We start from the raw sequence: 25,306 nt of genomic DNA, 5'->3' as shown, positions 1-25,306 counted from the left end.
TGAAAGCCCTGTGCATGTCATGATTGTGGCTGACCGTGCCTCATTTAGTGTGGCAATGAGTGGGTTAACTAAGAAGAATATGGCCATAGGAGCCATCTACCTTGGTTACTGTATCAATGAGTGGGTAAACCAAGGAGCATATGACCATGGAAGTACTATGCATTGATTATTGGTACAATAACTGAGTTAACCAAGAAGACTATGGCCATGGTAGCATTTTGGCTCAGTTATTGTGGCAGTGAGTGAGTTAACCAAGGAGACTATGACCATGGATGTACTGTGCATTCATTATTGTTGCAATGAATGGGTTAACCAAGAAAAATATGGCCATGGAAGCCCTTTGTCTCAGTTATTGTGGCAATGAGTGGGTTAACCAAGGAGAATATGACCATGGAAACCCTGTGCCTTGGTTAATGATGGAAAATACAAACATGGATGTATGTGCTTCCGGCTATCATAGCTGTGAATGAGTAAACCCAGCAGAATTCCAATATGGATGTGCTGAGCATCAGCTGCACACAAGGCACAGCAGGACACATAACAGAAGTCCAAGCAGAACAAGCAAAATCCGCTGAGCCTCACATGTGCCAGAATATAACTATTAAGTGTGTAAACAATTAAAAGGGTTTATTTATAAAGCAGCAATTATGTAATAAAAGTATCTGCTTAAAACCACATCTTGCATTGGTTGCCACTAATTAAGATTCCCTCTGCAAACTGTACTGGTTTCAGTGCCTAAAGGATAAATGCTTATTCAACTACTGGGTCTTCTGAGAGTCTGGGACAGGAGTAGCCAACTATAGTGAAAAACCATGGAAACATTAAACTGGAACCTACAGTATGTGCATCTTTCTTTTAGAACAGAACTTGTATCCTGTTGCCTTTATTAGTTACATTGTAACACAGTACTCCAAGTGCACTCCCCCCAATTATTTAATCTTACTCTGTTGCAACATTTCCATGCAACACCTGAAATTGCAACATTGTGTTTTCCAAATTTGCTGCTGAAAGTAACATTGAGTTGCTCTCAGTTGTACAGCCTGCAGAGGTTGCAGAATTCTAATTACTTACAGCCATTGGGTTTCATTAGAGAGAAATCACATCTAGATAAAGTGTCCTGCTGAATGTCTGACATTTCTTTGGCTTGCTGCATTGCTCTCTTTTAATTAGATGCCTTGTTCTCCGCTCACTTACATTGGGCTGTATTGTTTTCTTGTTCCTTAAAGGGACACTATCCTGTTGTTTTTCTTCATAATATTTACACTGGTAAATGTTTTACCCATATCTCAATATCTGATGATAGATTGTAAGCTGTGCCACTACGGGGAGCATGCCAGGAAAACCAACAGCAGAGGAAACTGTTGAAATCATTGAAAAACGCACTGCTGCAAAGGCGCCAGCCCTCTCAGTTTTCTTATCACAATTTTATGGAGCAGCATTTCTCTATAAACTTTTTAGGCCATTGGCTACAGTAGAAAGGTTGTAGTTCAAGAACAGCATTGGAGGAGAATACCTAGCAATGACCACAAACATTACCCACTGGGAACAATTGGCCAAAAGAATGGGAGATGAATCCAACTCTTGATTACTAAAATGTGTTATTCTGAGTATAATGATGTTGGATAAGCTGCAGCTCAAAGGCATCTACTTATGGTTACCAGTGTTTTTTTGCTTTGTTGCTCTTTGATTATTTTTCCTGCTGACTGACACCTTTATGCACTTTTCTCATGAAATGCACTGGTCCTGCAATTACTGCTCTGTTGCTGATTTCTTATCACCCCCTCATACCTGACTTTTACACCCTTGGTAGCAACTGTACTATTGGCCTTGTGTCTGGGCATGGGCCAGGACTCTTGGACTCTGCGCCAGGAGGTGCGTAATATTATAAAGTAAATTCCTTAAGGCCTTGGCTAGTTATGCCTTGTGTGTGTAACAGTGTGTACGCCAGTTGGGCTGCATTATCCTATTAATCATTAGTGTAGCCACCCTACAGGACTAAACACGAGTCTCCTTGAATGCACAGCTACAGGCACAATGTTACCTGTCCCATAGTAATATCAAACCAATGGGTCACCTTAAAGGGATTCTGTCATGAATTTTATGGTGCCGTTTTTATTTCTAAATGACACTGTTTACACAACTAATCATTTACTCTACAATGTAAAATGTAACTCCTGAACCAGCAAGTGTATTTTTTTTAGTTGTAATATTGGTGTATGGGCAGCCATCTCAAGTAATTGTGCCTGGTCATGTGCTTTCCAAAAGAAAATAATGGGTGGAACTATTCTAGTAGACTGAATGTGTTGCAGTGGGACCTGGATTTTACTATTGAGTGCTGTTCTTAGATCTTTTCAGCAGGCTGCAGCCATTGCAAGAACTTATGGCCCATGCCATCCGCTTTGCATTTGACACTATACATGGTGAATGACTGCACTGACAGCACAGCCAATTGTGACGCCATTTGCACCACCTTGATGCAATGTTGAATCCCACTGAAGTCTCAAGTGATGTCATTCTGGTTCCAGGAAAAAGAGAAAGGTCTGGCACACGGAGCTAGTTAAACCGGGGTCCTACCCCTGGTAAGTTTATTGCAAACAACAACGTTTCGGAGGGTGTTCCCCCTTCGGGGGGAACGCCCTCCGAAACGTTGTTGTTTGCAATAAACTTACCAGGGGTAGGACCCCGGTTTAACTAGCTCCGTGTGCCAGACCTTTCTCTTTTTCCTTGATCCATTGGGAGTGCCGTCTCCCTCAGGTTCTGGGCACCAGCATTATCTTACGAAGGGCCTGAGTGTGCGCGTGATCTCTCAGTCATTCTGGTTCCACCATCCTATAGGAAATTGCACAAGAGTGCTGCTCCTAAACTGATATGTATCACTGAAAATGTGCAAGCCAGTTAGTTTAATTTAAACATTAATAATGTTTAATTGCATTTAGGGATGGCAGAATTCCGATGCTATTTTGCTGCTTTAGGATTTGACCAGATCTCAAGTGTCTGCCCGAACGAAATCCAAATCATCATTGTCAAACGACTTTAGATTATTATGAGCTGGCAACGAGTGAAACTGAGTAAGCACTGAATCAGTTGCTCCGTGGGTGGCAGTTTCACTTAGACTCATTTCTGAAAATGTGAAAAATAGGACAATACCAATAAAAATTAGGCTTGTCTGCAATAGTGCATGTTTAAGCAGTTTATAACACTGTAGCACATTCCCAGTGTATGATCCTGTATTTTTTGAGCCAACAGTGCTTAGAAGATCCAAGAGGAAAGCATAACAGGTGAAGCAATAAAGAAGATAATTGCAATATTACATGCCTTGGGCTCTTATGTTTTCCCCAAACTACATGAGTATCACACTACATGTATATACGTTGGGATTTTTGGTGCGCTACATTCCCTTTAAAGGCCAACTCCTGGGCAGATATTCTGGTGTCGGGGTAGGTTGCCCTATACACTACTTCTACTACTTCTACGTTTAGCCAAGATCTAAACTTATATATATCTATATATATATATATATATATCTATATCTATATATATATATATAATGTTTCTGGAGGTACCTGAACTCGTTAATCCACTCGGGGGTGCTGGGTCAAATATTATATGTAATCTTCGAAATGGACCAGCACTCCAAGCATTTACAATCCAATTATTTATTATAACATCACTCGTGTATCCAACATTTTGGCCCTCGTTGGGGCCTTTATCAAGGATCCTTGATAAAGTCCCCAACAAGGGCCGAAACGTTGGATACAAGAGTGATATTATAATAAATAATTGGATTGAAAATATGTTTTTTGGGGGACAGTCTTGATTTTGAAAGCTCAACCTACAGTCCCGGATTGTTACTGAAATGTCCTGACTTTCTCTTTGATTTCCTGCACTGAACAGCCAGAAAAAAATACAAAGTTTCTAAAACTGTAATTTGGCACAGAGCCCAGAATACATGGCAGGTGGACTTCGATACTTTTGTAACAATTTCAGACAAGAAAAGAAACAATTGTAACAATTTAAGATAAACGAGTATCTTGGGGAAATTGTGACTTGCATCTTAGAGAGATATTCACCTTCATTAGCAAAACTGTAATAACACATAAAAACCAGAGAAATGTGTTCAAACTTTAATAACCTGCCAAATTTTCTAATATGAACATGGTAATTAGGGGTGTGGCCACAAAAATGGGCATGGTCAAACTTGGTCTTAACTTTTATTTCTGGCATTGCAAGCACTAGCATTATTGCTATATGGGAATAGGAGCCTGCACTTGTCACATTACTTACGTTTGGATCATCATTTAAAAGAAGGGGCTCCATTTCTTTCTGCATTCCTTTGGGGTGGGCACCCTTGTCTAAGATCCCTTAGTAAGAAGGAAGTTTTAGGGGGTACAGTTGTTGTGAGGTTGCTTTGCATTCGGCATGCAGGAGGGTGGGACATTGCTTGTAAGTTTGTGACATCACATCAAGGCATAGCCACGCCCACTCAGCAATTGGTTGAACTGACTCTCAGAGAAAGACTCCTAACAGTCTGAAATATTATTTCTTTTTTTTAAAAGAGTATCCATTTTTGGTAAACTATATATTAGAGAATATTTTTATCTTCGTCATACCTGTCCATCCATTATTTGATTTTCGTGATAGTTCCCCTTTAAGGGTAATGCAACTGATATTTCCGATAGCTTCAAACACCAGCGTACATTTTTATGCCATAGTCTGACCATGCCCCTCCCCTGCAGATAATTCCAGAGAGTGCTAATAAAAATTCCTGGCACATTCAGGACTTGTTCATGACGGTCATAATGCTGTGTATTAGAGAGGGGGGGGGTCCTGTTGAGCTGAATCCCAGGCCATATTGTTATATTGCATAGGTTGGTGCTCTCACCTTTCTCTGTCCCTTATGCCCTTCTGCAGTCATGTTCTCCCTGGTATGCGGAGCTGGGTACCAGTTGGTGAAGCTGGGCATGGGTCAGCAGGATGCCCTTGTCAGATTGTGGGGAAAAGGCACCACTGCAGCTTGTGAGACACAGGGACACTCTGCACTGGTTGGGGCATTTGGGCTCCAACTATGAGCCCTGGACAGAGGCACTTGCTGATCTGACAGCTCTGGATGTATGGAGAGGAGGGATCTGGGGAAAGGATGAGAGCTGAGTTAGGGGCTGCAGGTTAGTGAGTGCTGCTCTGTAGAGGGGAAGGTAGTTACCAGAAGGACTCAGCAACAGAGGGGGCACTGGTCTGGCGTTTTCTTTCTTTATACTCCAAGACAAGGAGAGAGCAAATGGCACGTTTCTCTAGATGTTTTGCCTTTCTGCTCCAGTGGGGGAAATACGTGCTGACCTGCCTGCTGCCCTTGCGTGCCTGTCGGAGAGACAAGGTAAGTGACATCCATCAGGGTCATCCAACCCAAACTGTGCAGCCTTTGTTAAGACTGTTTGCTGCATTTACACTAATATGACTAGTGAACTTCTCATTGTCGCCAGGCAGAACCCAGAACTGCTGCAAAGCATCTGCATCCTCAAATCTGTGTTCTCAGGGCTCAAACAAGGCTGTCACTTTATTCTGGGTGTCTCTGCTATGTGCCACTCTTTGCTGGCTTTTACTCAAAGCTGGGTGCCACTCTTTGCTGGGTGTTAGTCTATGCTGGGTGTTATACTGAGAAACTTAACTCTTTGTGCTCCACAGATGTATGTCTTTGGTGGGAAGAGGTTCGTGACTTGTGTGTCAGACTGTGTATAGCAGGGGTGCCCAAAAGGTAGATCGGGATCTACCAGTAGACCTGTAGCTGGTGAGCAGTAGATCTCAAGACACTATCAACAAACTGCTTATCTAAATCACTCTGTTGTTTCATGCTTTTCATTTAGATATTAAGTTAAGGTTACATAAGAAATAGTTGTTTGTTAGCAATATACATTTACTCATAAATCAATATTTATGTAATAATTTCCATGGAACACAATGCTAACACTGCTTTTATGAATGGAGATCCTAATAGGACATCATCACTAAAAGTAGACCTTGCATTAGTAAAGTATGGGCACTCCTGGTGTATAGTAATGCATGTTGGCATGGGGGGCGTACTGTAAATACTAAAAATGTATATAGTAAGATGTTTTTAGGAAAGGCAGCTGTGACAGTGGCAGAGGTGTTTAGGCATGATGATATCAGGGGAAGACACTGTTACCATGGGGTGGTGTTTATAGTAAGGCAAGACGTGTCAGAGTATGACCCTGGCCTGGGGAATAGTATGTACAGTATAGTAAGGTAATATTGAGTCTGAGGAAGAATCTGTAACTGAGGAGCAGCATATATAATTAAGCAAGGTAATTTAGGGAAGATATTGTAAGTGAAGATACTGGGGCGCATTTATCAACACTGGGCTAATTTGCTCATGGGCAGTAATCCATGGCAACTAATCAAATAACTGTATTCAGTGTTCTACCTGTAGCTGGCTGAAAAAAAAAACATTTATGGATTGGTTGCTTTGTGTTACTGTGCATGGGTAAATTTGCCCAGTGTTGATAAATGAGTCTTAATGTGTCTATTAAGGTATGATGGTCTTAGGGAAGAACCTGTAATGGGGGAATGTTGTCTAAAGTGAGACATAATGGTAACAGTGATATTTTCTATGATTGCTGTTCCAACCTGCAGTCAACTGCTTTTGTTACGCTATAACTATAATTACCCCTGGACAGACCTCTGCCCGTTCAGTGGGTTCCCAACTCCATATGTGGACTTCAACTCCCAGCATCATTGAGCATTGGCAGTTCAGAATCCAGATGGAAGATGCTGCTTGACTAACCCTTTCCAAAACACTGGCCATTCCTTGGTCAAAAGCAGCTTTCTTTATGAACGCAGTGACATGGCCCCTACTAGTGAACGCATCGAGTGCTGCCTCGTGTGATGAGTACTACTAAACAGGTCTAACTGACATTCTCATACTTTTTTCAAGTCATTTAGTGAGTTGATGTGAGCCAATTATGAACTCCCTTAGTTCTGTCTCTGCTCACGGAAGGAACATGCTGTGCAGCCCCTCTCCGCCGACCTTGTTGACTTCATTGCTCACTCAGATTGTGCAGAGTTATGGGATTAGAAGTGGGTTGAGAGGTAGGAGGGGGCCGTATTGGGCAATTAACAGGCAAGGAGTGGAGGGATGCACTGAGCACTTTCAAGTTTTGACACTGCTTCCTTCACTTTATTGCTTCTCCCAGGAGCTCTGCATAGTGATGCACAATATAAGTGTGATGGACTATTTTAATCAGTAGAGTGCACAGGGGGAGGGGCAAATATATATATATATATTATATATATATATATATAATATCGTTATCCCATTAATATTATTACTGCCTGTATGGCATATAGGGATGCACCGAATCCTGGATTCGGTTCGGGATTCGGCCAAGATTCAGCCTTTTTCAGCTGGATTCGGATTCGGCTGAATCCTTCTGGCCGAACCGAATCCGACTCCTATTTTGCATATGCAAATAAGGGACAGGGAGGAAAATCACGTGACTTTTTGTCACAAAACAAGGACGTAAAAAATGTTTACCCCTTCCCACACCTAATTTGCATATGCATTGCCAAGAGACAAACTGCTGCAGGTTAGTGTCAATAATATGCAATGTCAGACTGCGGATTTCCTATTCTCTACTTTTTACATAGTATCAGTTAACTGCACCTCAACTTGCAGGCAGTTGCCATAGTAATATGATTGAAAGTGAAGGCCTTGAAAGATGTTTTTTTCTGGGCATTTTGAACCCATTTCTGAGATGTAAATTGATGTGCCATCACTCTAAACCTAAGAGACCATCTATTCATTCAAATAGGTATTTTTGCTCCTAAAACTAAAAATTTCATGTAAATTCTTACATACATTTTGGAAGTATGGATAGTATTAATCAATTACTAATGACAATAGTAAATAGCTGCAATGATACCACTATTAGTCGAGTTATGCGGCCGCAATGCAGTGTTACCACAAACCTCTGCCTGCACTTATTCATCCGAATAGGTTACAGATCTGCTTAGTTTCATGTAAATGGTGCTGATATTGCAAGCGCAGGCAGCTGTGTAAGCACCACAGTGGCACCGCAGAGGTTAATAAAGATTTACTATCAAGCTTCATCGAACTCCCAACCCCACACACTGTTTCACTACAATCCTAATTAATGTAAAGTACTGGCTGTTCTTTGGAGGTTTTTAGCTGAGAGAGTTATTGTCAGGTGAATGGAATTTTATCCAGCAATTTCAAGCAGAGATTAATCTTAGACCTTTGGCAGATGCAATAGTGAGATGAGATCTAAGGTAACCCTGTGCTTCCCCCACTCTGCCCCTCCAGTCTCTGCTGTGTGGCCAACAAACACTTAATACTGCTCTAACCCTACCAGCTTAGTGGTACTGTGCCATTTCAATCCCATGGAGCTGGCATCAAACATTGAATTGCCTTTATAGAGTAGAACAAGATGGGTCAAGTCAACTGTATAAACAATTCTGCTACCTGCCTGGGCTATTCATAGTCCTGGAATGGCTGAATAGTTTGACAATTTGCAGAGTGGCCTTTTTTGGATTACTCATCTGATTATATTCAAAGGGTCACTAAACCGTCGTTTTTAAAATTTTATTGTTGTATTTCTCTCTTTTCTCATTGCATACCTCCCAACTATCCTGTTTTCCCAACTGTCCAGTTGCCCACATGTCATTGTGTCAGACTATTGTAGACTGTAGCATTTGGTGGGCCACTTTAGAATAATTATAATGAAGTCATAAACAAGTCAGTGAACCTTTTGTATAGGTTGAGGGCCTCAAAAAACATTGAAGGGCTGCATTAATCTCCACTTGGACAGACCTTGTGTATGCTTCACATTATAACTGTTTGCAGTGCATTTATACACCCACAGTACCTGTGAGTCACAGCACAATAGGCATCATGGTGAGAACCACCAGTCAGTGTTCAGACAATCCCAAGGACTTTGGTCTCTGCATCTCCCAGGGAATTATAAATGTTCTTGCACTGAATTATTATATGATGATGTCATTAGTGTCTTATCTTGGTGTTGTCTCCTTAGGGTAAGGGCACACACTGTTATTTCGGGAGATTAGTTGCCCAGCGACAAATCGCTTCATCTTCGGGCGACTAATCTCCCCTAACTGCCTTTCCACAGACTAGAATGTAAATGGCACTCCGAGCACTAAATTCTCTGAAGTCGCCCGAAGTTGCCTCACGATGAAACCTCGGGCAACTTCGGTAAGCCAAAGTGATCCGACTGCCATCCCGCCAGCGATTTACATTCTAGCCGGTGGGAAGGCAGTCCAGGGAGATTAGCTGTCCGAAGAAGCGATTTGTCGCTGGGCGACTGTTCTCCCGAAATAGCAGCGTGTGCCCTGGTCCTTACGCACGACAAGGCAGTTTTATGCCCTGGGGATTTTTTTTTTTTTCTCCTTTATTAACAGACCTGGGGAATCTTTCTCTGAGCTCAGATAAATAATTGGGGATTAATGGTAACTAGATCCTCTTACCAGCCCTCCCTCCTGTATACCTGCAGGCTACGCATTGAGCAGCGCTGACAGTCAGTCAACACAAGCAGTTCCTGCACTCATTCCATTGGAAATATTTCCTCTTAAGAATGAAAAATGTTCTTGGTGGAAAAAAAACTCTGTGAATGTTTGGAACAGAGAGAGAGAGAGAGAGAGAGAAACTACAAGAAAGCTGTGTGAAAGGGGTACAGGTCTCATTCTATGGGATGTGGTTGGGGGCAGGTAAGAACTTTCAGATAGTAATTTATATTCCTCTCATGTAATGTGTTGTTTGCTTCTATTTGCTCTGGTAACCACAGACAATGCTAATGCAAATATCATTATAAAGAACAACAAGTTGGGATTTTCTATAGCGTTAAAACAGCACAGAGATCTAGAAATTATTTGGATTGGATTTACAACATTTGCAATCGCTTAAATTTAGTCCTTAGTAGAATGTCCTTATAAAGGCGAACTAAAGCCTTACTTTAATATTAGAAAAACAATCACAAATAGAAAATCAAAAAGTCTGAAAACAAGTGAGCTTCCTTATAGTAAAGCTGGGAAAGGTTGCTAATCCGATCTTTCTTTGATTTAGCTGTATGAATGTGATAGGGACCTTAGATTCAAAACTCCACTGGGGCAGAGACTGATGGGAATGATGGATAATCTCTGTACATTTCCCCACCCCTAATTTGCATATGCAAATGCAAATTAGGATTTGGTTTGGCCGGGCAAAAGGATTCTGCCAAATCCTGAACTGAATCCTGGATTCGGTGCATCCCTAAAATATATATAAAATATATAGTAACAGATATGTATTATCTGTAGATATATAAAGGTGCTGTCCAACTTCTGTGGTACCGAAGGCCGAAATTTTTCCGGCCTACATAGTGGAGGGCCGATAAGGGCATCCAGTGTTGACCACTCCCTATTTTTAAACCATACCCATGTTACCACAAGACCATATCCACATTAATTGTGGTAGCACACCAAAAAACCAAATGGTTGGTGCTCAGTGCAGGGATATCAATTATCACTCATATGTAAAAAAAAAAGTTGTCATATTAAGACATACCCTTAAATCCATATGCCTCCTCTTCCCCATGGATAACACAGCACCCCCAGAACATGATTAAACACCTTAGGGGCCCCTAACAATATTGGTATTTGCCTCAGAACAAATATCAGGCTTATGTTCCACAGGCAGAGCAGGGCAGTATGTCACACACAGGCAGAGTACGTTACATACAGGCAGAGCAGGGCACACACAGGCAGAGCATATGGAAAGCAGAACAGAGCAAGAGATATGGAAACATATCAGGATCAGTCTAATATGTACTACATACAGTGACACAGTGCTGCTGCCCCAGTAGCATTTTGTATAAAGTGTGAACAGGTGAACAATGTGGGCAGTTTCAGTCTAGGAATTAGGTGTGAACAGTACAGGACTTTAGGGGAGTGAACAATAGAGGTGTCACAAGTGTGAACAATGAAGGTGGATCACAGGTGTGAACAATACAGGGGATTAGTCTGAATTTGAGGTTTAGACAATGCAGGGGCCAGTTAATCTCTGTAGTGATACCATTTAAAGTTTAAGCATGGTAAGGAGACACAACAGGTAGGTGGGGGGCCACACAAGGGGGGGGGGTCACGGGCCGCCAGTTGGACAGCCCTGATATATAATATAAATAACAGATAATGAATAAACATTTTAGAAAAACATTCCTGGGCCCTCACATTACCCACATGCGCAGGCCCTGTGGAAAGATGGATCCCAATTTGGCCCCATAAATAAATTAAGAAGCTACCAATTCATCCCAGAAAAGGCCAAGTTTAACACTCATGCTCTGGATTTTGCCAACATCTTGCTTACTTAGCAGGGTCTTCCCCTTGTAATTAGTTTACTACTGTCTAGGCTGCCCCAAAAAAAAAAAAATAATTTCACACCCTTAAGCCACCCCAGTCAAACACCATTATGCCCAGTCTGGTAAACTTGTCCATGATCCACCACAACACCACACACTCCTATAATCCCCAACAACTTTGTGGTCCAAAAATCAAACTTTCTCAGGACTCAGGACCCCCCACTGCCACAGGCCACTGATTGTACCAGACTCTTATCTACTTGTGATATCAGGGGGGCATATGAGAGTCAGTGGTTTTGCTGGTATAACATGCTGAGCATGAGTGGTTGGCAGCAAAAAATACATTAAGCTGAGTGAGCTCATTAATAGGCCACTTAATGTATTGAAAAAAAGATACATTTCAACCAGGAATGGGTTAATTCAGCCTTACAACTCCTGGGAACTACTGAAGTTAGCTCTGTCAAACATGTGCATGGAAGTGTGACCTGCCCAATCTGTCCAGACCCCTACAGGCTGAAATGGGGGGGTTGGTAACTTATCCCTTTTCCTTTACTGTGGAGCTTCATACCCACATCTGCCCTTTCTTTCTGTGCTGTGATTCTGTACCCAACCAAAGGAATCCCAAAGACAGGAAACCTAGGTATCTACAGCTTCTAATGAAAAGTCACCCAGCAGGAGACCAACCACTACATGAAGGTACCCTGCTGCACTGAGCAGCGCCTTCGTTCTGTGTGAGTGCTCTAATTGCTGCCTAAATCATGCTGCTCAAGGCTCTGGGAATCTCACTTATAGAGTATCACACTCTCATTATTCTGATGAATGGACTAAGTGACCAGGATGGAATAGAACAACATGACCTTTTGCTTTTTGTTGCAGGACACCTCCAGCCAACCTTATGGCTAATAAATTATCTGCCACAATATAAGGAAATGCTAATTGTCTATTTGACCCAGCTTAGTTTGTAAATTCTATGGGACAGGGATTTCCTACTTCTTGTCTCTTTGACACTAAGATCTTTATCTTTAATGTAACAGTACTATGTATTTATTATTATACCAACCTCTGTTCTATTAAATTATTGTTCTGCTGTAGAGCTCTACATACTTAAGTAGTACTATATGAATAAAAATATACATACAAATCTGAGTTACCCTTGAAACAAACCAATTCAGTTCTAGAGGGCTGAGGCTTTCCTTGGCTCTCGAATTCCATGTGTCCATAGTGTGTAAATGAATTCCAGAGACTTCTCCTCAGGGTTTCTCCTCTTGTAGAGTCCCATATTGCATGAAGTGGTGTATCCCAGTACACTGGTCTATTTAGTGAATGCTACTGCCATAAAATTTGATGGTGGCCAAAGGGACTATAAGGTTCTTGGGGGCTGCTATAAGAGTTGAAAAATTGGTGCCAGGGCCCCCTACGCATTTAAAAAACATTGGTGCCAGGACTGCCTACAAGTAAAAAAAAACATTGGTGCCAGGGCCCCCTACAAGTAAAAAAAAACATTGGTGCCAGGGCCCCCTACAAGTTAAAAAAACTATTGGTGCCAGGGCTCCCTAAAAGATTAAAAGAACTATTGGTGCCGTGCCCCCTGCAAGTTAAAAAAAATAGCATTGGTGGTCAGGGCCAGGGGATAGCTACTGGGTTAACTGGTTGCCGGGGGGGGGGGTTAAAAAAAAACAGTTCAACAAGTCAGCACCTATCCCTTCCAATTCGCTTCAATCTGGTGCAGTTTCCACCTCCAACTTCATGTATCATAGACAACACCATTCACGGGTTTCTTTTCTGTAAAACGCCTTTATTGAGACATGGGCTCTGACCCAGACAATCGGCAAAGTTTCAGACTGCCATTGGTCTTTTATCAAGCCACTAAAAGACTAATGGTGGTCTGAAACATTGCCGATTGTCTAGGTCAGAGCCCATGTCTCAATGAAGGCGTTTTAAAGAAAACAAACCTGTGAATGGGCTGTCTATGATACATGATTGGGTTAAAAAAAAAACTGGTGTTCAATGGAACTTTTAAAGTTTCTCCTGGGCAAGCGGTCTTCTTAGTTCTTCTCCGGTGACAGCTTCTTCGTTCTTCTCCGCTGCAGGCGTCTTCATTGTTTTCCATTGCAGCTTCTTTGTTTTTCTCTGGAGCAGCTTCATTCTTCCCCAGAGCAGCTTCTTCGGCAGCATGCCTGGGCCCCCCCCCCATAGAACCAGAAATCCCCTTGGCCCGAGATGACAGTCACCCCTTTGCCCTCCTGATGGCGGCCCTGGTTCCCCGAGGCCCACAAAATCATTGGTGAAAAGCAGAAAAGGAAGCATCAGTTTCTTGGCAGGACAGTGATTCGGATGCTGTAGAACATCTCTCAATCTAGTTTAGGTGCTGGGTAACAACAACTGCTTATAAAAGGGGTTTTCAGCAGCTGAGGTAATTTTACACTCAGCTTTGGGTTTGAAGTGCCAAAAAACAAAATGACCTGCTATGGGTGGATGAAATTCACAAAAGTGGAGTTAACCCAAAGCTGGGTTTTTAAAATGGAGTAAAATATATTTTCTGTTTAGTTCCCAGAGGACACATGGCTTATTCACTGAACTGCAGTGGGGCTTTTATGAATATGATGTATTTATTTCAGTTTTACTTTACCTCATTCCCCCCCCAACCGAAGTGGACGTGCCTGCATCATTTACTAACCTTTTGATTGTAGACTAAAAACAATTCCAATGCAGTACTGGGAAGTTGTGCCAGATGAGGAAGTGGGATGAGATAAGGACCAGGGATATTGAGTGATTTTTAGACAATGATTTAATACAATTCCCTTTGGACTCATTCATGCTTTACATTGCCCCTCACCCCTAAAAAAAGTGGGCAGGGGGTTCTGGCTGATTTGTATAAGAGAGCTGGGGGGCCAGCGCATGAGAAATAAGGGCGAGAGCAGGTTCCCGAGCCAGGAATGTCAGCTGTTTTCTATCTGCAGTCTGGGTCACATTAACCCTTTTCTCCCAGGGTGCCAAAAACACACATGCCTGCCTCTTTCAGCTCAGGAGCAGCAACAAGAGGAGTACTATCTAGAAGCCAAACTTCAATTCACTTAATTAAGCTTTTTGAACATGTGGTTCTACAGCAACATCTTAAAGTAGAACTAAACCCCCAATAAGAAAATCCTCTACCTACTACCCTTGGAAATTGCCCCTAGGAGTTTGCTCATGTATCGGTGCAGAGTAAAAGCAGCGGAGCTCATGGGTGTCATCTTCTGGATCTCTGGTCTTCTTCGGGTCCTTTTCCTCCATTTCGGCACTTTTGGGTCATGCACAGTTGCTACGAACCGGAAGATAATAATAATACGGCTCTCACTTACAGAAGGAGACCGGAAATCTGGAAGGTGGCGCCCATGAGCTCCGCTGCGCTTACTCTGCACCAATAAGTGAGCAAACTCTTAGGTGTAGGTCACTGACCCCATATAAAACCAAATGCTCTATAAGGCCACAAATGTACTGTTATTGTAACTTTTTATCATTCACCTTTCTGTTTAGATCCCATCCTATTAATATTCTAGTCTCTTATTCAAATCAGCTTGGTTCATAGGGTAATTTGGACCCTATCCATCAGCTGAAATTGCAAATTGGAGAGCTACTGAATTAAAAGCTAAATAATTTAAAAACTACAAATAATAAAAAATCAATTGTAAATTATTTCACAATATCACTCTCTGCATCATATTAAAATTTAATTTAAAGGTATCAATGGGGAATCTGTGATCCTCTAGATCAGTGATCCCCAAGTAGTGGCTTGTGAGCAACATGTTGCTCTCCGACCCCTTGGATGTTACTCCCAGTAGCCACAAAGCAGGTGATTGAAGGCAAGCTTTAGTTGCATACAAAACCATGTATACTGCCAAACAGAGCCTCCTGTTGGCTGCAAGTCCACATAGGATCTACACAATAGTCAATCACAACACGTTTAGCATGCTTATATTGCTCTCCAACTTTTCTTTACATTTGAATGTGGCTCTAGATTTTACTGTCTTTCACCTCCAAGCACCATCTAATAGCTTTTGTCTCCTGGATGCTGGTAGCTGTAGTAAATTGTACATTGAGAATGGAGCATAGGAGATTCTCCAAGAGCTGTCCATGGATGGAGTTGAGCATGGGCTGGTCTAGGTTCTGTCATGGAAAAACAGCAAAAGTGATTTAAGCCATTGTTTGTGGGAACACTGACAAATATGCGAAAGCATTTGGAGCAGCATCTCAGAGCTCATGGGAAGCCCAGAATGTAAATACAAGTTCTGCTTCATAGAGAAAAATTACTGCAATTTTTCTTTTTGCTTTACTTTCCCCAAGTTCCCAAGTGTTGTTGCCTAAGCAGGCATTACTTGTATATGAGCTCTCGTAGTCCTACTTTTGTGTTATAATTTAATTTCAGTGTCTAGTACAACAAGAGATCTTTAGGGGTACAACATTTCATCTTTGGGGTAGTGCCAGTCAAGCAGGGCTTAGCTTTACACAATGCAGCAGTCAGGGAGGTACAATGTAAGTGGTCCAATCATTGATGGGGCCTTGAAAACCTAAATCTTGTATTCCATTTCATTATGGGCCCTAAATAGAACACTTGTAGGACCCCAACTGAAAAGAATGTGTTACATTTGACATCCCTGCCTGTACAGAAATGACATTTGGCATCCTTGATGTTGAGTTCCCCTCATGGGAAATCCCTGTGTCTTGGATTAATCAGAAGATGTTTTGCCTTTTATATTTACCCATGGAATTATCCCAAAAACAGAACCAGAGAAGCCTTTGCCCCCCTGCCAGCAAATGAATCATTCCTATGCCACACCTTGTCCCCTTCTATTGCCCGTGTGTGGTATCTACCAACGCATACACCAGCATGTTCCACCCAAGCAGTCTGTGCCCACGGGCCATGTGTCTGGGCTTCAGCTTTTTTATAGAAGAAATTTCATTTGTTTAATCACTGACTCTACTTAGCTGGGACTTAGGTATAAATCAGACTACAGGGTCAGAGAAATAGAAAATGTAGTAGGTGGGAGCTGCCATACTGAATGGAAAGAATACAATGATACCTCTAAGAGTTCTTGTTTCTTTACATGTTGTCAGAGTTTTTTCAGATAACCTTCCTGGTGCTGAATATGTTTGTCAAGGAACTGAATACTAGGGGGCAAACTTACTAACGGGCGAAGTGGCTGACGCTGGCGAAAATTCGCCAGTGTTACATCATTTTGCCTCTTCGCCGATTTACTAATGGGCGCTGGCGTAAACTCGCTAACAAAGGAGATAGACTCTGGTGCAACTTCGCACTCTAAAGCCAGGCGAATTTTCACATTGGCGAATGGACTAACTGCGCTAATTCACTAAGATGCTGATTTTCCTGAATGTCCCAAAAAAAACGCTGGCGTGTTTTCCTTTTTACAGGGTGATAGGCTGAAAAAGAGAGAATTTTTTTTGGGGTACCCTCCTTCCCCCCTACATTTGATAACATATGGCACCTAAACTATACTGTGGCCACATGTGTAGGGCATCATAAGAACTTTATATAATTTTATTAAGGTTCCCTGGCCTTGTGTAGTGTAATGTATTTGCTGCAGCGTATACGTCCATTGTACAGCTGCGCGCCGTATGCAATATACGTCCATTGTACAACTGCACGCCATATGCAAATTTTGCGAACGCTAGCGTAACTTCGAACTGCCGATCGTATTTTCGCTAGCACAACTTCGCAAGCATTCGGTAACCTGTGCGCAACTTCGGATATTCGTGAATTAGCGTTGTCCAGACGAATTTACGCCTGATGAAGTGTTGCGATTTGCGCAAAGCCAGCGCTGGCGAATTTGCGCAGGTAAATAAATTTGCCCCTAGGTGAGATGGGAGACCTCTACTTGCAGGCCTTTGGGGCTGACTAAGCTGAAAGTTCCCATATATTAACAAAAATATACATGTATGGGACCTGTTATACAGAATGCTCAGGACCTGGGGTTTTCCAGATAATGGATCTTTCCGTAATTTGGATCTTCATACCATTAGTCTACTAGAAAATCATGTAAACATTTAATAAACCCAATAGGCTAGTCTTGCTTTTGATAAGGATTAATTATATCTTAGTTTTGCTCAAGTACAAAGTACTGTTTTATGAATACAGAGAAAAAAAGCAAATAATTCTTAAATAAATCTTTGGATTATTTGATTGTAATAGAGTCTATGGGAGACTGCCTTTCCGTAATTCGGGAACTTTCTGGATAATGGGTTTCCAGATAATGGATATCATTTTGTTGATATGTAAATGCTGGGTTCATAAGATCAGGGCAGGGTACCTCTGTGGTTGCTCATTCTCTGTACCACTCGATAGGACAGGTCTTTCTAGGCTAAATTAAGTTAGGAATAATATAGATATAGGCAGGGCAGGTATGTGCAGCTTGTGAGCCACCAACTGTTTAACTACAACTACAAGTGTTTAAGGATTCTTCGAGTTGTAGTGTAACTAAAAATTACTATCGGAACTATTGCGAAAATGAAAATTTAAAATAAGCTTCATCATACTGAAATAAGAAACTTTCTAAATAGAATCAATCATAAATTCTGCATTGTTTCGGAAATAATCGAGTTTATCTTCACTATTCTTCTCTCAGCATCTGTTTCTCTTCATTCTGTCTTCATTCAGCAGTAACAAAATAATTGGCTTTTGCACAGATTCTGCATATAGAGAAACAGGATTTCTGGTGATTTCAATAATTTATCTTCTAGGCAAAAGGAGCCCCCCCTCTATAAGGTATATTGGATCATTCATCTGACACCTAATATAGGTATAGAACATGTGCTGTACATATTACATATGCTATTGTTATCCCTAATCAAGAGCTTGCCTTGGCCTCTGTTAGCACACCCACAAAATCTTTGCATTGTTCCTCAGTGTATCTCACTATTCAGTCAGGGGTCTGCTTTCAGCAGCCAGAAGGAAATATAAGACCCTTTTCCCCCATGCATGGATGGGAGGTGTATAAGTGGGGGGGATGATGGTCCAAAAGAAAAAATTGGGGGGTGGGGTGGTTCTGAGGTATATGGTAAAAAGGAAATTCCAGAAAATTACACTTTTAGGGAAGAAGAAGGAAAAAAAAGCTGCTGGTGCTGTAGCTGCCAGGCTGGGGATAAAAGAGGAAGGGGGGAGAGGATATTTTGGAGAATAAAAAAGAAGTTTGAGGGAAGGTCTGGCCAGGAGTCCCTCCCTCTCCCCAGGAGGTGTGCAGCCTGTGTGTGTGTGCGGATGAGGGAGAAGTTAAAGAAGGAGAGAGAAAAGGCAGGAACTGTTCTGGGAGAGAAGGGATCAGTGAGAGAATTGCCCTATATCTCTATTCATGGATTATTACTTCTAAAGAAGAGGAGACAGGAATATTTACACATTTGTTGCCCTGTGTAGTAGCTGTGCCTACTATGGATTTTGGAAGTATATGGCTGCGGCTCAGTAGGCATCTGCTGGTTTAAGGATACCATAGTAATTTTGCCCATCATGCCCTCTGCATTTCACTGCTTCCCTCGAACTGGTTCGGACCACAGGATGACCTGGCTGTGCCTATCCTGTATGCTCTGGGTACGTAGATACATGCCCTATGTAGCACATTTATGGCTCTTTTAAAGTGCTGTTTTCTTATTACAGCTTCTGCTGCCATGTATAAGAGATAAAGTTGGTTCTTTCCAGGTCAAGTTCCTTATCCAACTATTAAATAGTGTGTTTCACTTTAAGTGCATACGTATAGGATAATATGCCATGCCCTGTGTGTAACTTATGCAGATAACGTTGCCACCTCATCTCTTTAAAACCGGACACATACTAAATGGTTTTATCCATGCTACAAGCATTTCTGTGAAGACATGCATTTCCATTAATTGCTGTTTAGCCATTCAGCTTTGTAGTTTTGAGGGTTGATGTGGCAAGCATTGTTGTTCTAATAGTTGTAGTTCAGTTACAGCTCTAGAATTCCAACTTGCTTCCCAAGGTACAACATCCCAATAGCATTTTGTTTATTGTGAATGCCCCCTATAATAAGCTGGTAGCACAAACTTTAGACTTTCAGCATTTCCATGCCATAATTGGTGTGTTGGAACCAAGTGGGCATTGTTGTTGGCAATTTCTGGGATGTCATGAAGCTGCTAATTACAGCATCGCACAGAAAGGTTTAAGGTCACCTTGGAGTTTGTGTTAGAGAAAACTGTGACATGAACGATAAACATGAGATATGGGGGGTTGAATGTACATATGAAGTAATTAGGAGGTTTGTAACGATAGCTAGAAACTCTGGCATAATAATAATAATTTATAACCTCCCCCATGACACGGCAAGTAATTAGGGGCTTATAAAGAAATCAGTGATTGCTCTTATGTGAATGAGTCCCTCTGTGGTTTATAAAACTGAAGTCCAAACCAATGGCTTTGATTGAATTCATCACACTCTTTTTATTGCAGGCACTTTAGTTTCTGATTTATTGCCAGTCTGTAATTACGTAAGAGCCTTAGGGGGAAGCATGGACTTGCTAATGGTTATTGGTAAATGAGCATAGCCAGAGTCTTGTTGGCACAGACTGGAGCAATCCGCAGACCCTATTGGGAAGGGGTAATGGTTTCACTGAGAAATAGGTGGGTCCAATCAGGAACAACCCTATATACATAATACAAGATATTTAGACCTGCAGGCCAAATGCTGATTTGTCACCCCAGCCACCCACATGGGGGCCACAGAATCCCAGTTAGGTCTTTTAAATATGTGACACAGCTTTCATTTTACTGTATTTGTTTGATGAATTAATCATTGGAAGAATCTCAAATTCTGGCCCTTCCAGCTGCTGCGTGTGAGCTGTTGTCTCACTTAATCCTGTTAGAATGTAACACCTATAAATGTTCATCCTCAGTAGTAATTAGCAGTTAATCTATATACGCGCTGCAGACTACAGTGATCTCTGTGCAGCCAGGCAGCTCATGTTTTAATCCGTTGATAATTGCCCATGCTGTGTACAGATTAGATGTGTGTCTGGTTCTGAAGGGGTAAAATGTTGATTGGCAACACTATCCTAGAAAATTGGCAATAAAACTTTTTTTTAATACTTATTAAAAGGAAGATCAACCTCAAAATGAACTTTCAGTATAATTTGTGGGTGCTGTTTTTAGCAATAGACATTACTTTGAATGAAGTATGTATATATAATAACTGTTTATAAAGTTATGGTACTGGGATACACAGCACTGAAAAATGTTGTACTAGAAAATGAATAGTAGACTTAGTTAAAGATAATTAAGAAAAAGAATGAACCGTAAAAGTAAAATGCAGCCCTGGTTTCAGTCTGCTTTCTGATTGACAAGGTTGCTGGCTCTAGCAACCAAATTTTACATTTCAATATGAAAAGGGTCAGATAAACTGTTCAACACATAAAAAAATAAGTAATTTAAAAGTTAACTCTAATTTAGAAAAAAAAAAGGATAACGTTCTCTTTAGGTTTGTACTGTACTGTACTTCCAGAGATAAATATGTTTGAGATTGACGGAGATTAGCTTTTACATTCTTATTCTAATCTCAAATTGATCCATGGCTTGATGGTCCAGACATTCATTGTATGTGTAGGCTGTGGTTCCACCATACACAGCTCCCTCCAGACAACAAACAAGACTGTAAATAATTCCCACTCATGTGAACCAGGCCATACATTGCATATCATTTACAGTTAACTTGGTAGTTCCAGTCTAAATTGGCAGTTTATTTGTGTTTATATACAGTGTCGGACTGGCCCACCGGGATACCAAGAAAACTCCCGGTGAGCCCAGGTGTCAGTGGATCCTCATGCTGCCAAACATTTGGCCTATGTCATGGCCATTCCCTTTTTCCATGAGAACAAAGAGGCTAAATAGATGGAACAATAGATTATAGTATGTAAAGAAAAGAGAATAAGAGAATAGAGGTTGAGTGAGGAGAGGAAGAAAAATAATACTGAGGGTGGACCCCTGGTCTAAGGTTTTTTGGTGGGCCCCTGATTTAATGCTTTTTAGTGAGCCCCTGGTGTCCCAATCTGACACTGTGTATATGACACCAACATGGTGGTGGGTAGGTTTGAAAATCTCATTGGTCAACACAGGGTCTTGGTGTAGTCCTATTCTGGCAGATCTGCCCTATTGGGATATAACAGTTGGCCATGATGGTCATATGGCTTCAAAGATGATCATTTATGGATCTCACAAAGAGTAAATCCTTTAGTCTCCCCCATTGACTCTGCATTGGGGTGATGGCATGCCCTGAAGCCTTCTTTTAATCTTTGCTGTATTCATGTTTTCAGTTGCTAAATAAACCCTGTAATTTATTTATTTCCTGTTAGTTATGCTATTTCCACAGCACTTTACAGAGATTATACATTAATCACATCAGTCCCTGTCCCAGAGGAGCATACAATCTAAGTTCACACACACACGTTGGTCAATTTAGTCAGAAGCGAGTTAACCTGCTTGTATGTTCTGGAGTATGGGAGAAAACCAGAGATATGGGGAGAAAATTTGAAACTCCCTGCAGATGTGCACTGGATGATATTGATCTCAGTACCGGAGAGCTGCAAGACAAAAGTGCCACCCTGCTGCCCTCTATGTGAATTTTACTAAACGTTGTTACATAGTTAAGGTCCCCATAGATGCAAAGATTTCTCTTGCCAAACGACCGATTTTAGTGAAGTCCGACAAATCCTTCGAAATTATCGTGCGGTTAGTGGGATTCGAACGATCGAACATCTTATGATTTTTCGTCCGACATCTGTCAGGAAATTGATCGGCCAGGTTAAAAAAATCTTTGTCGGTCCCAGTGCAATCTATCTATGTTTGCAGGGACAAGCAGGCAGCTACCCTTTGTTTTCCTGGCAAATTGGTCTTTTTAGTTGATGGACAATTCGTACGATCGTAGGATCGTTCTGAGATAATTGTTGTCTCACGATGATGATCGGATCTTTTAAAAATCTCAACATCTATGGCCAGCTTTTCATAGTTCGATTGGGCTGAAAACAGACCAAAGTCCATTAAGTTCAACCCCTCCAAATGAAACCCAGCATTCATACACACACAAACACACTCACATTGAAACCTCCATACACTCATATAAACTATATATATCCATATCTATACTAACTATAGATTTTAGTATCACAACAGCCTTGGATATTATGCTTGTCCAAGAAATTATCCAAGCCACTCTTAAAGGCATTAACAGAATCAGCCACATAACAACATCACCCGGCAGTGCATTCCACAACCTCACTGTCCTCACTGTGAAGAACCCCCTACACTGCTGCAAATTAAAGTTATTTTCCTCTGGTCTGAAGGGGTGGCCTCTGCAGGCCCGGATTTGTGGCGAGGCCACAATGGCCTGGGCCTAGGGGAGGGCAGCAAATTGGTAGGGACAGCATGCCGCCTAGCCGCTTGCAGAGGAGCACTGGGGATGCGCAGCTCCCCAGTGCTCCAGTGCACCTGCTCTTGCTAGAGTGGTGCGGGCGCTATATATAAGCACTGTAAGGTGAAAATTTGTTTATGGGACACACTGGGCATCATTAGGCTTAATTGGCATGTCTGTGTTTATTTTGTCAGAGAGCTAATTGAGTCTGTTACAAAAACACAGAGATTTGCTGTTCCCCATTCAGCATGTGTTTGCATAGAATGTTGGGATACTGCTCAGAGATGGAACTAGTGATGCAGGGACTTTATCTGTTCATTTTTTAATGAGTTTGTTTAGTTTAGAAGTTGCTGTAAAGGTAGAAGCTCACTGATAGCCTTTTAACAGGCAATAGTAGGTGAGTTGCACAATCACTAACTACTTGTCCCTGGACTTCCACCAGCATTATCAGACTGTGCAGCTGATCAATGGCTATTGAAGAATTGGAAAAAGAATTGGGGAGCAACACAAGCATGAAAAAGTCCCTCGGGTGCCAAATAAGGGCTGTGATTGGCTATTTGGTAGTCCCTATGTGGACTGGCAGCCTACAGGAGGTTCTGCTTGGCACTATACTTCGTTTTTATGCAACTAAAAATAAGCACCTGCTTTGAGGACACTAGGAGCAACATCCAAGGGGTTGGAGAGCAACATGTTGCTCACGAGCTACTGGTTGGGGATCACTGCCCTAAATGAACCATGGGTACAGCCTTCAGCAGTGTAAAGTCCCATCCAGTAAATGGCTGATTGTACATTCTTTTTCCAGTGTTACAACCTGACCAGCGAGGCATTATTATACAGTAGCTGGTTTCATAGCCCTTACGTACAAGCAATGTTTGTTTTATTTTTGCAGGAAGACCCCTATTTATGCTTTAAACCACTGTGTAATATTTTGTAGAGTAGTATGGAAAAAATCTAAGGGTTAATGCTTCCTTTTTTCACATAAAGCAGCAGCACTGCTCTGCTTTATGGCTGAGATTCTAGCTATCTGTATAACAGAGAATTCTACAAACACAAAGTAGTGCTACACACACACTCTCACCGCTCTTTGCAGCGTCGGGTGCCGTCTGTGACCCTGTCTGCCCAGGTCTGGTTCACGTACAAGAAAATACTTTAGCAGCACTCCGATTTCGAGCTTTTCCAGCCCTTTATCAAGCTTGATAAAGGGCTGGAAAAGCTCGAAACGTCGCTTAGCTTGAGGCACGAATAAAGCAAAATTTTTTCACCATAATCGGAGTGCTGCTGAAGTATTTATTTTCTTGTATGTATAACAGAGAATTCTGTCACCAGGGCCGGATTTTAAGAAGCGCCGCCCAGAGGCCGCATGTCACAGCACCAGACGCCACGTACATGCCCGCCCCTGCACGTCTCGCCCCCCTCTAGTTACGTTACTGCCCTTAAGTGTACATTATTAAGGGTTTGTTTTATAACTTGTTGTGTCTAAATTACCATTTGTGGACCATACAGTTTGGCAGAATCAATTACCCTATATATGAATGTCTAATATACATTGTCAGCACTGCTTGCATCCTAGAGATGTAAGTGACTGATTTAACTAGCAAAGTGAGAGGCTGTATAGCTGACAATCTGACATCTCTTTTCTTTGGTGATCCACATGATTAGCAGACACAGCATCCCGGAGGCCCTCTGAGCAAGCCGACATCTCATGTCTAGTTGGTCACTCATGATCACAAAGACATAATTGACTGTCCTGTTCCCCTGCCTGACTCCTGCCTCTTTATCCTCCTTTTGGAAGTCAAGTTCTGATGGTTGCCAGGGGTCATTGTGGGATGCCTGCAGGGCACTGTGTAGCCTCAGCTGGTGACCTTTTGCTTTTATAGGAGTAGTAAACTCCTCAGGGTTTCCCTTTGGCCGGGATGAAAGTTGAAAGGTCAACAGAGAAAGAACATAATTGAGTGAGTGATTATGCCCCGGGCAGTTTGTACCTTTGGTCAGGGGTCAGGAAGCCACTGCCACTCACTGTGATATTAGGAGACACACCTCTCACTGTGAGATCTGCTCTTGGTTTTTATTGTTTATGTAGATGGGAAGAAGGCAGATTGGGTTCCTTATGAGTCCCAAACCTTCCAATCTACAGATGTGAGTGTTGTGTTCATTCAAACTATATAATCTTCTTAGCAGCTATTATTTCTGTTGCAGTTGCCGTCTCACACACTTTGGTTTTGGTCCATTCTGACTGGGGCTCTATAGGCATGGAGTGCTTGTAAATCTGTGTAAGTTTGGTCATGGGCCCCCAGTTTTCTTCCTTACACCCAAAAATGCACATTAATTGGCTTTTGATGAAATTTACCTTGGTGTAGGTATGTGTTGGGAAATTAGATAGCAATGTCTGCTGCACCTGGGGATAATAAAAATTTTATATATATATTATAAATACTATATATAATATGTATAAATAAAGGACAATAATACCGTAAAACCAACATTTTCCATAGCACCAAGCACAATGGAGACAGTTGTACCGACTCTGTC

General features: G+C 41.8%; 1 protein-coding gene across 5 annotated transcripts in view; it reads left to right on the top strand.

Annotated features, from left to right (window-relative positions):
• tns1.S (tensin 1 S homeolog) overlaps positions 1-25,306 on the top strand; it is a 199,378-nt gene that overhangs the window by 23,811 nt on the left and 150,261 nt on the right. Inside the window, exon 1 of one of the 5 annotated variants that reach the window (XM_041578023.1) lies at positions 18,540-18,954. The exons of the other annotated variants lie outside the window; for them this stretch is intronic. Within the exon in view, the coding sequence (XP_041433957.1) occupies positions 18,874-18,954 (81 nt within the window). The 5' untranslated portion in view covers positions 18,540-18,873. Of the gene's footprint in view, positions 1-18,539; positions 18,955-25,306 lie in introns of those variants that run through there. 5 annotated transcript variants of the gene reach the window in all.

This window comes from Xenopus laevis, chromosome 9_10S (assembly GCF_017654675.1).
Source record: "Xenopus laevis strain J_2021 chromosome 9_10S, Xenopus_laevis_v10.1, whole genome shotgun sequence".
Classification (NCBI taxonomy): domain Eukaryota; kingdom Metazoa; phylum Chordata; class Amphibia; order Anura; family Pipidae; genus Xenopus; species Xenopus laevis.
The sequence above is the reverse complement of the archived record's forward strand: the minus strand, read 5'-3'. Positions and strand labels throughout refer to the sequence as shown.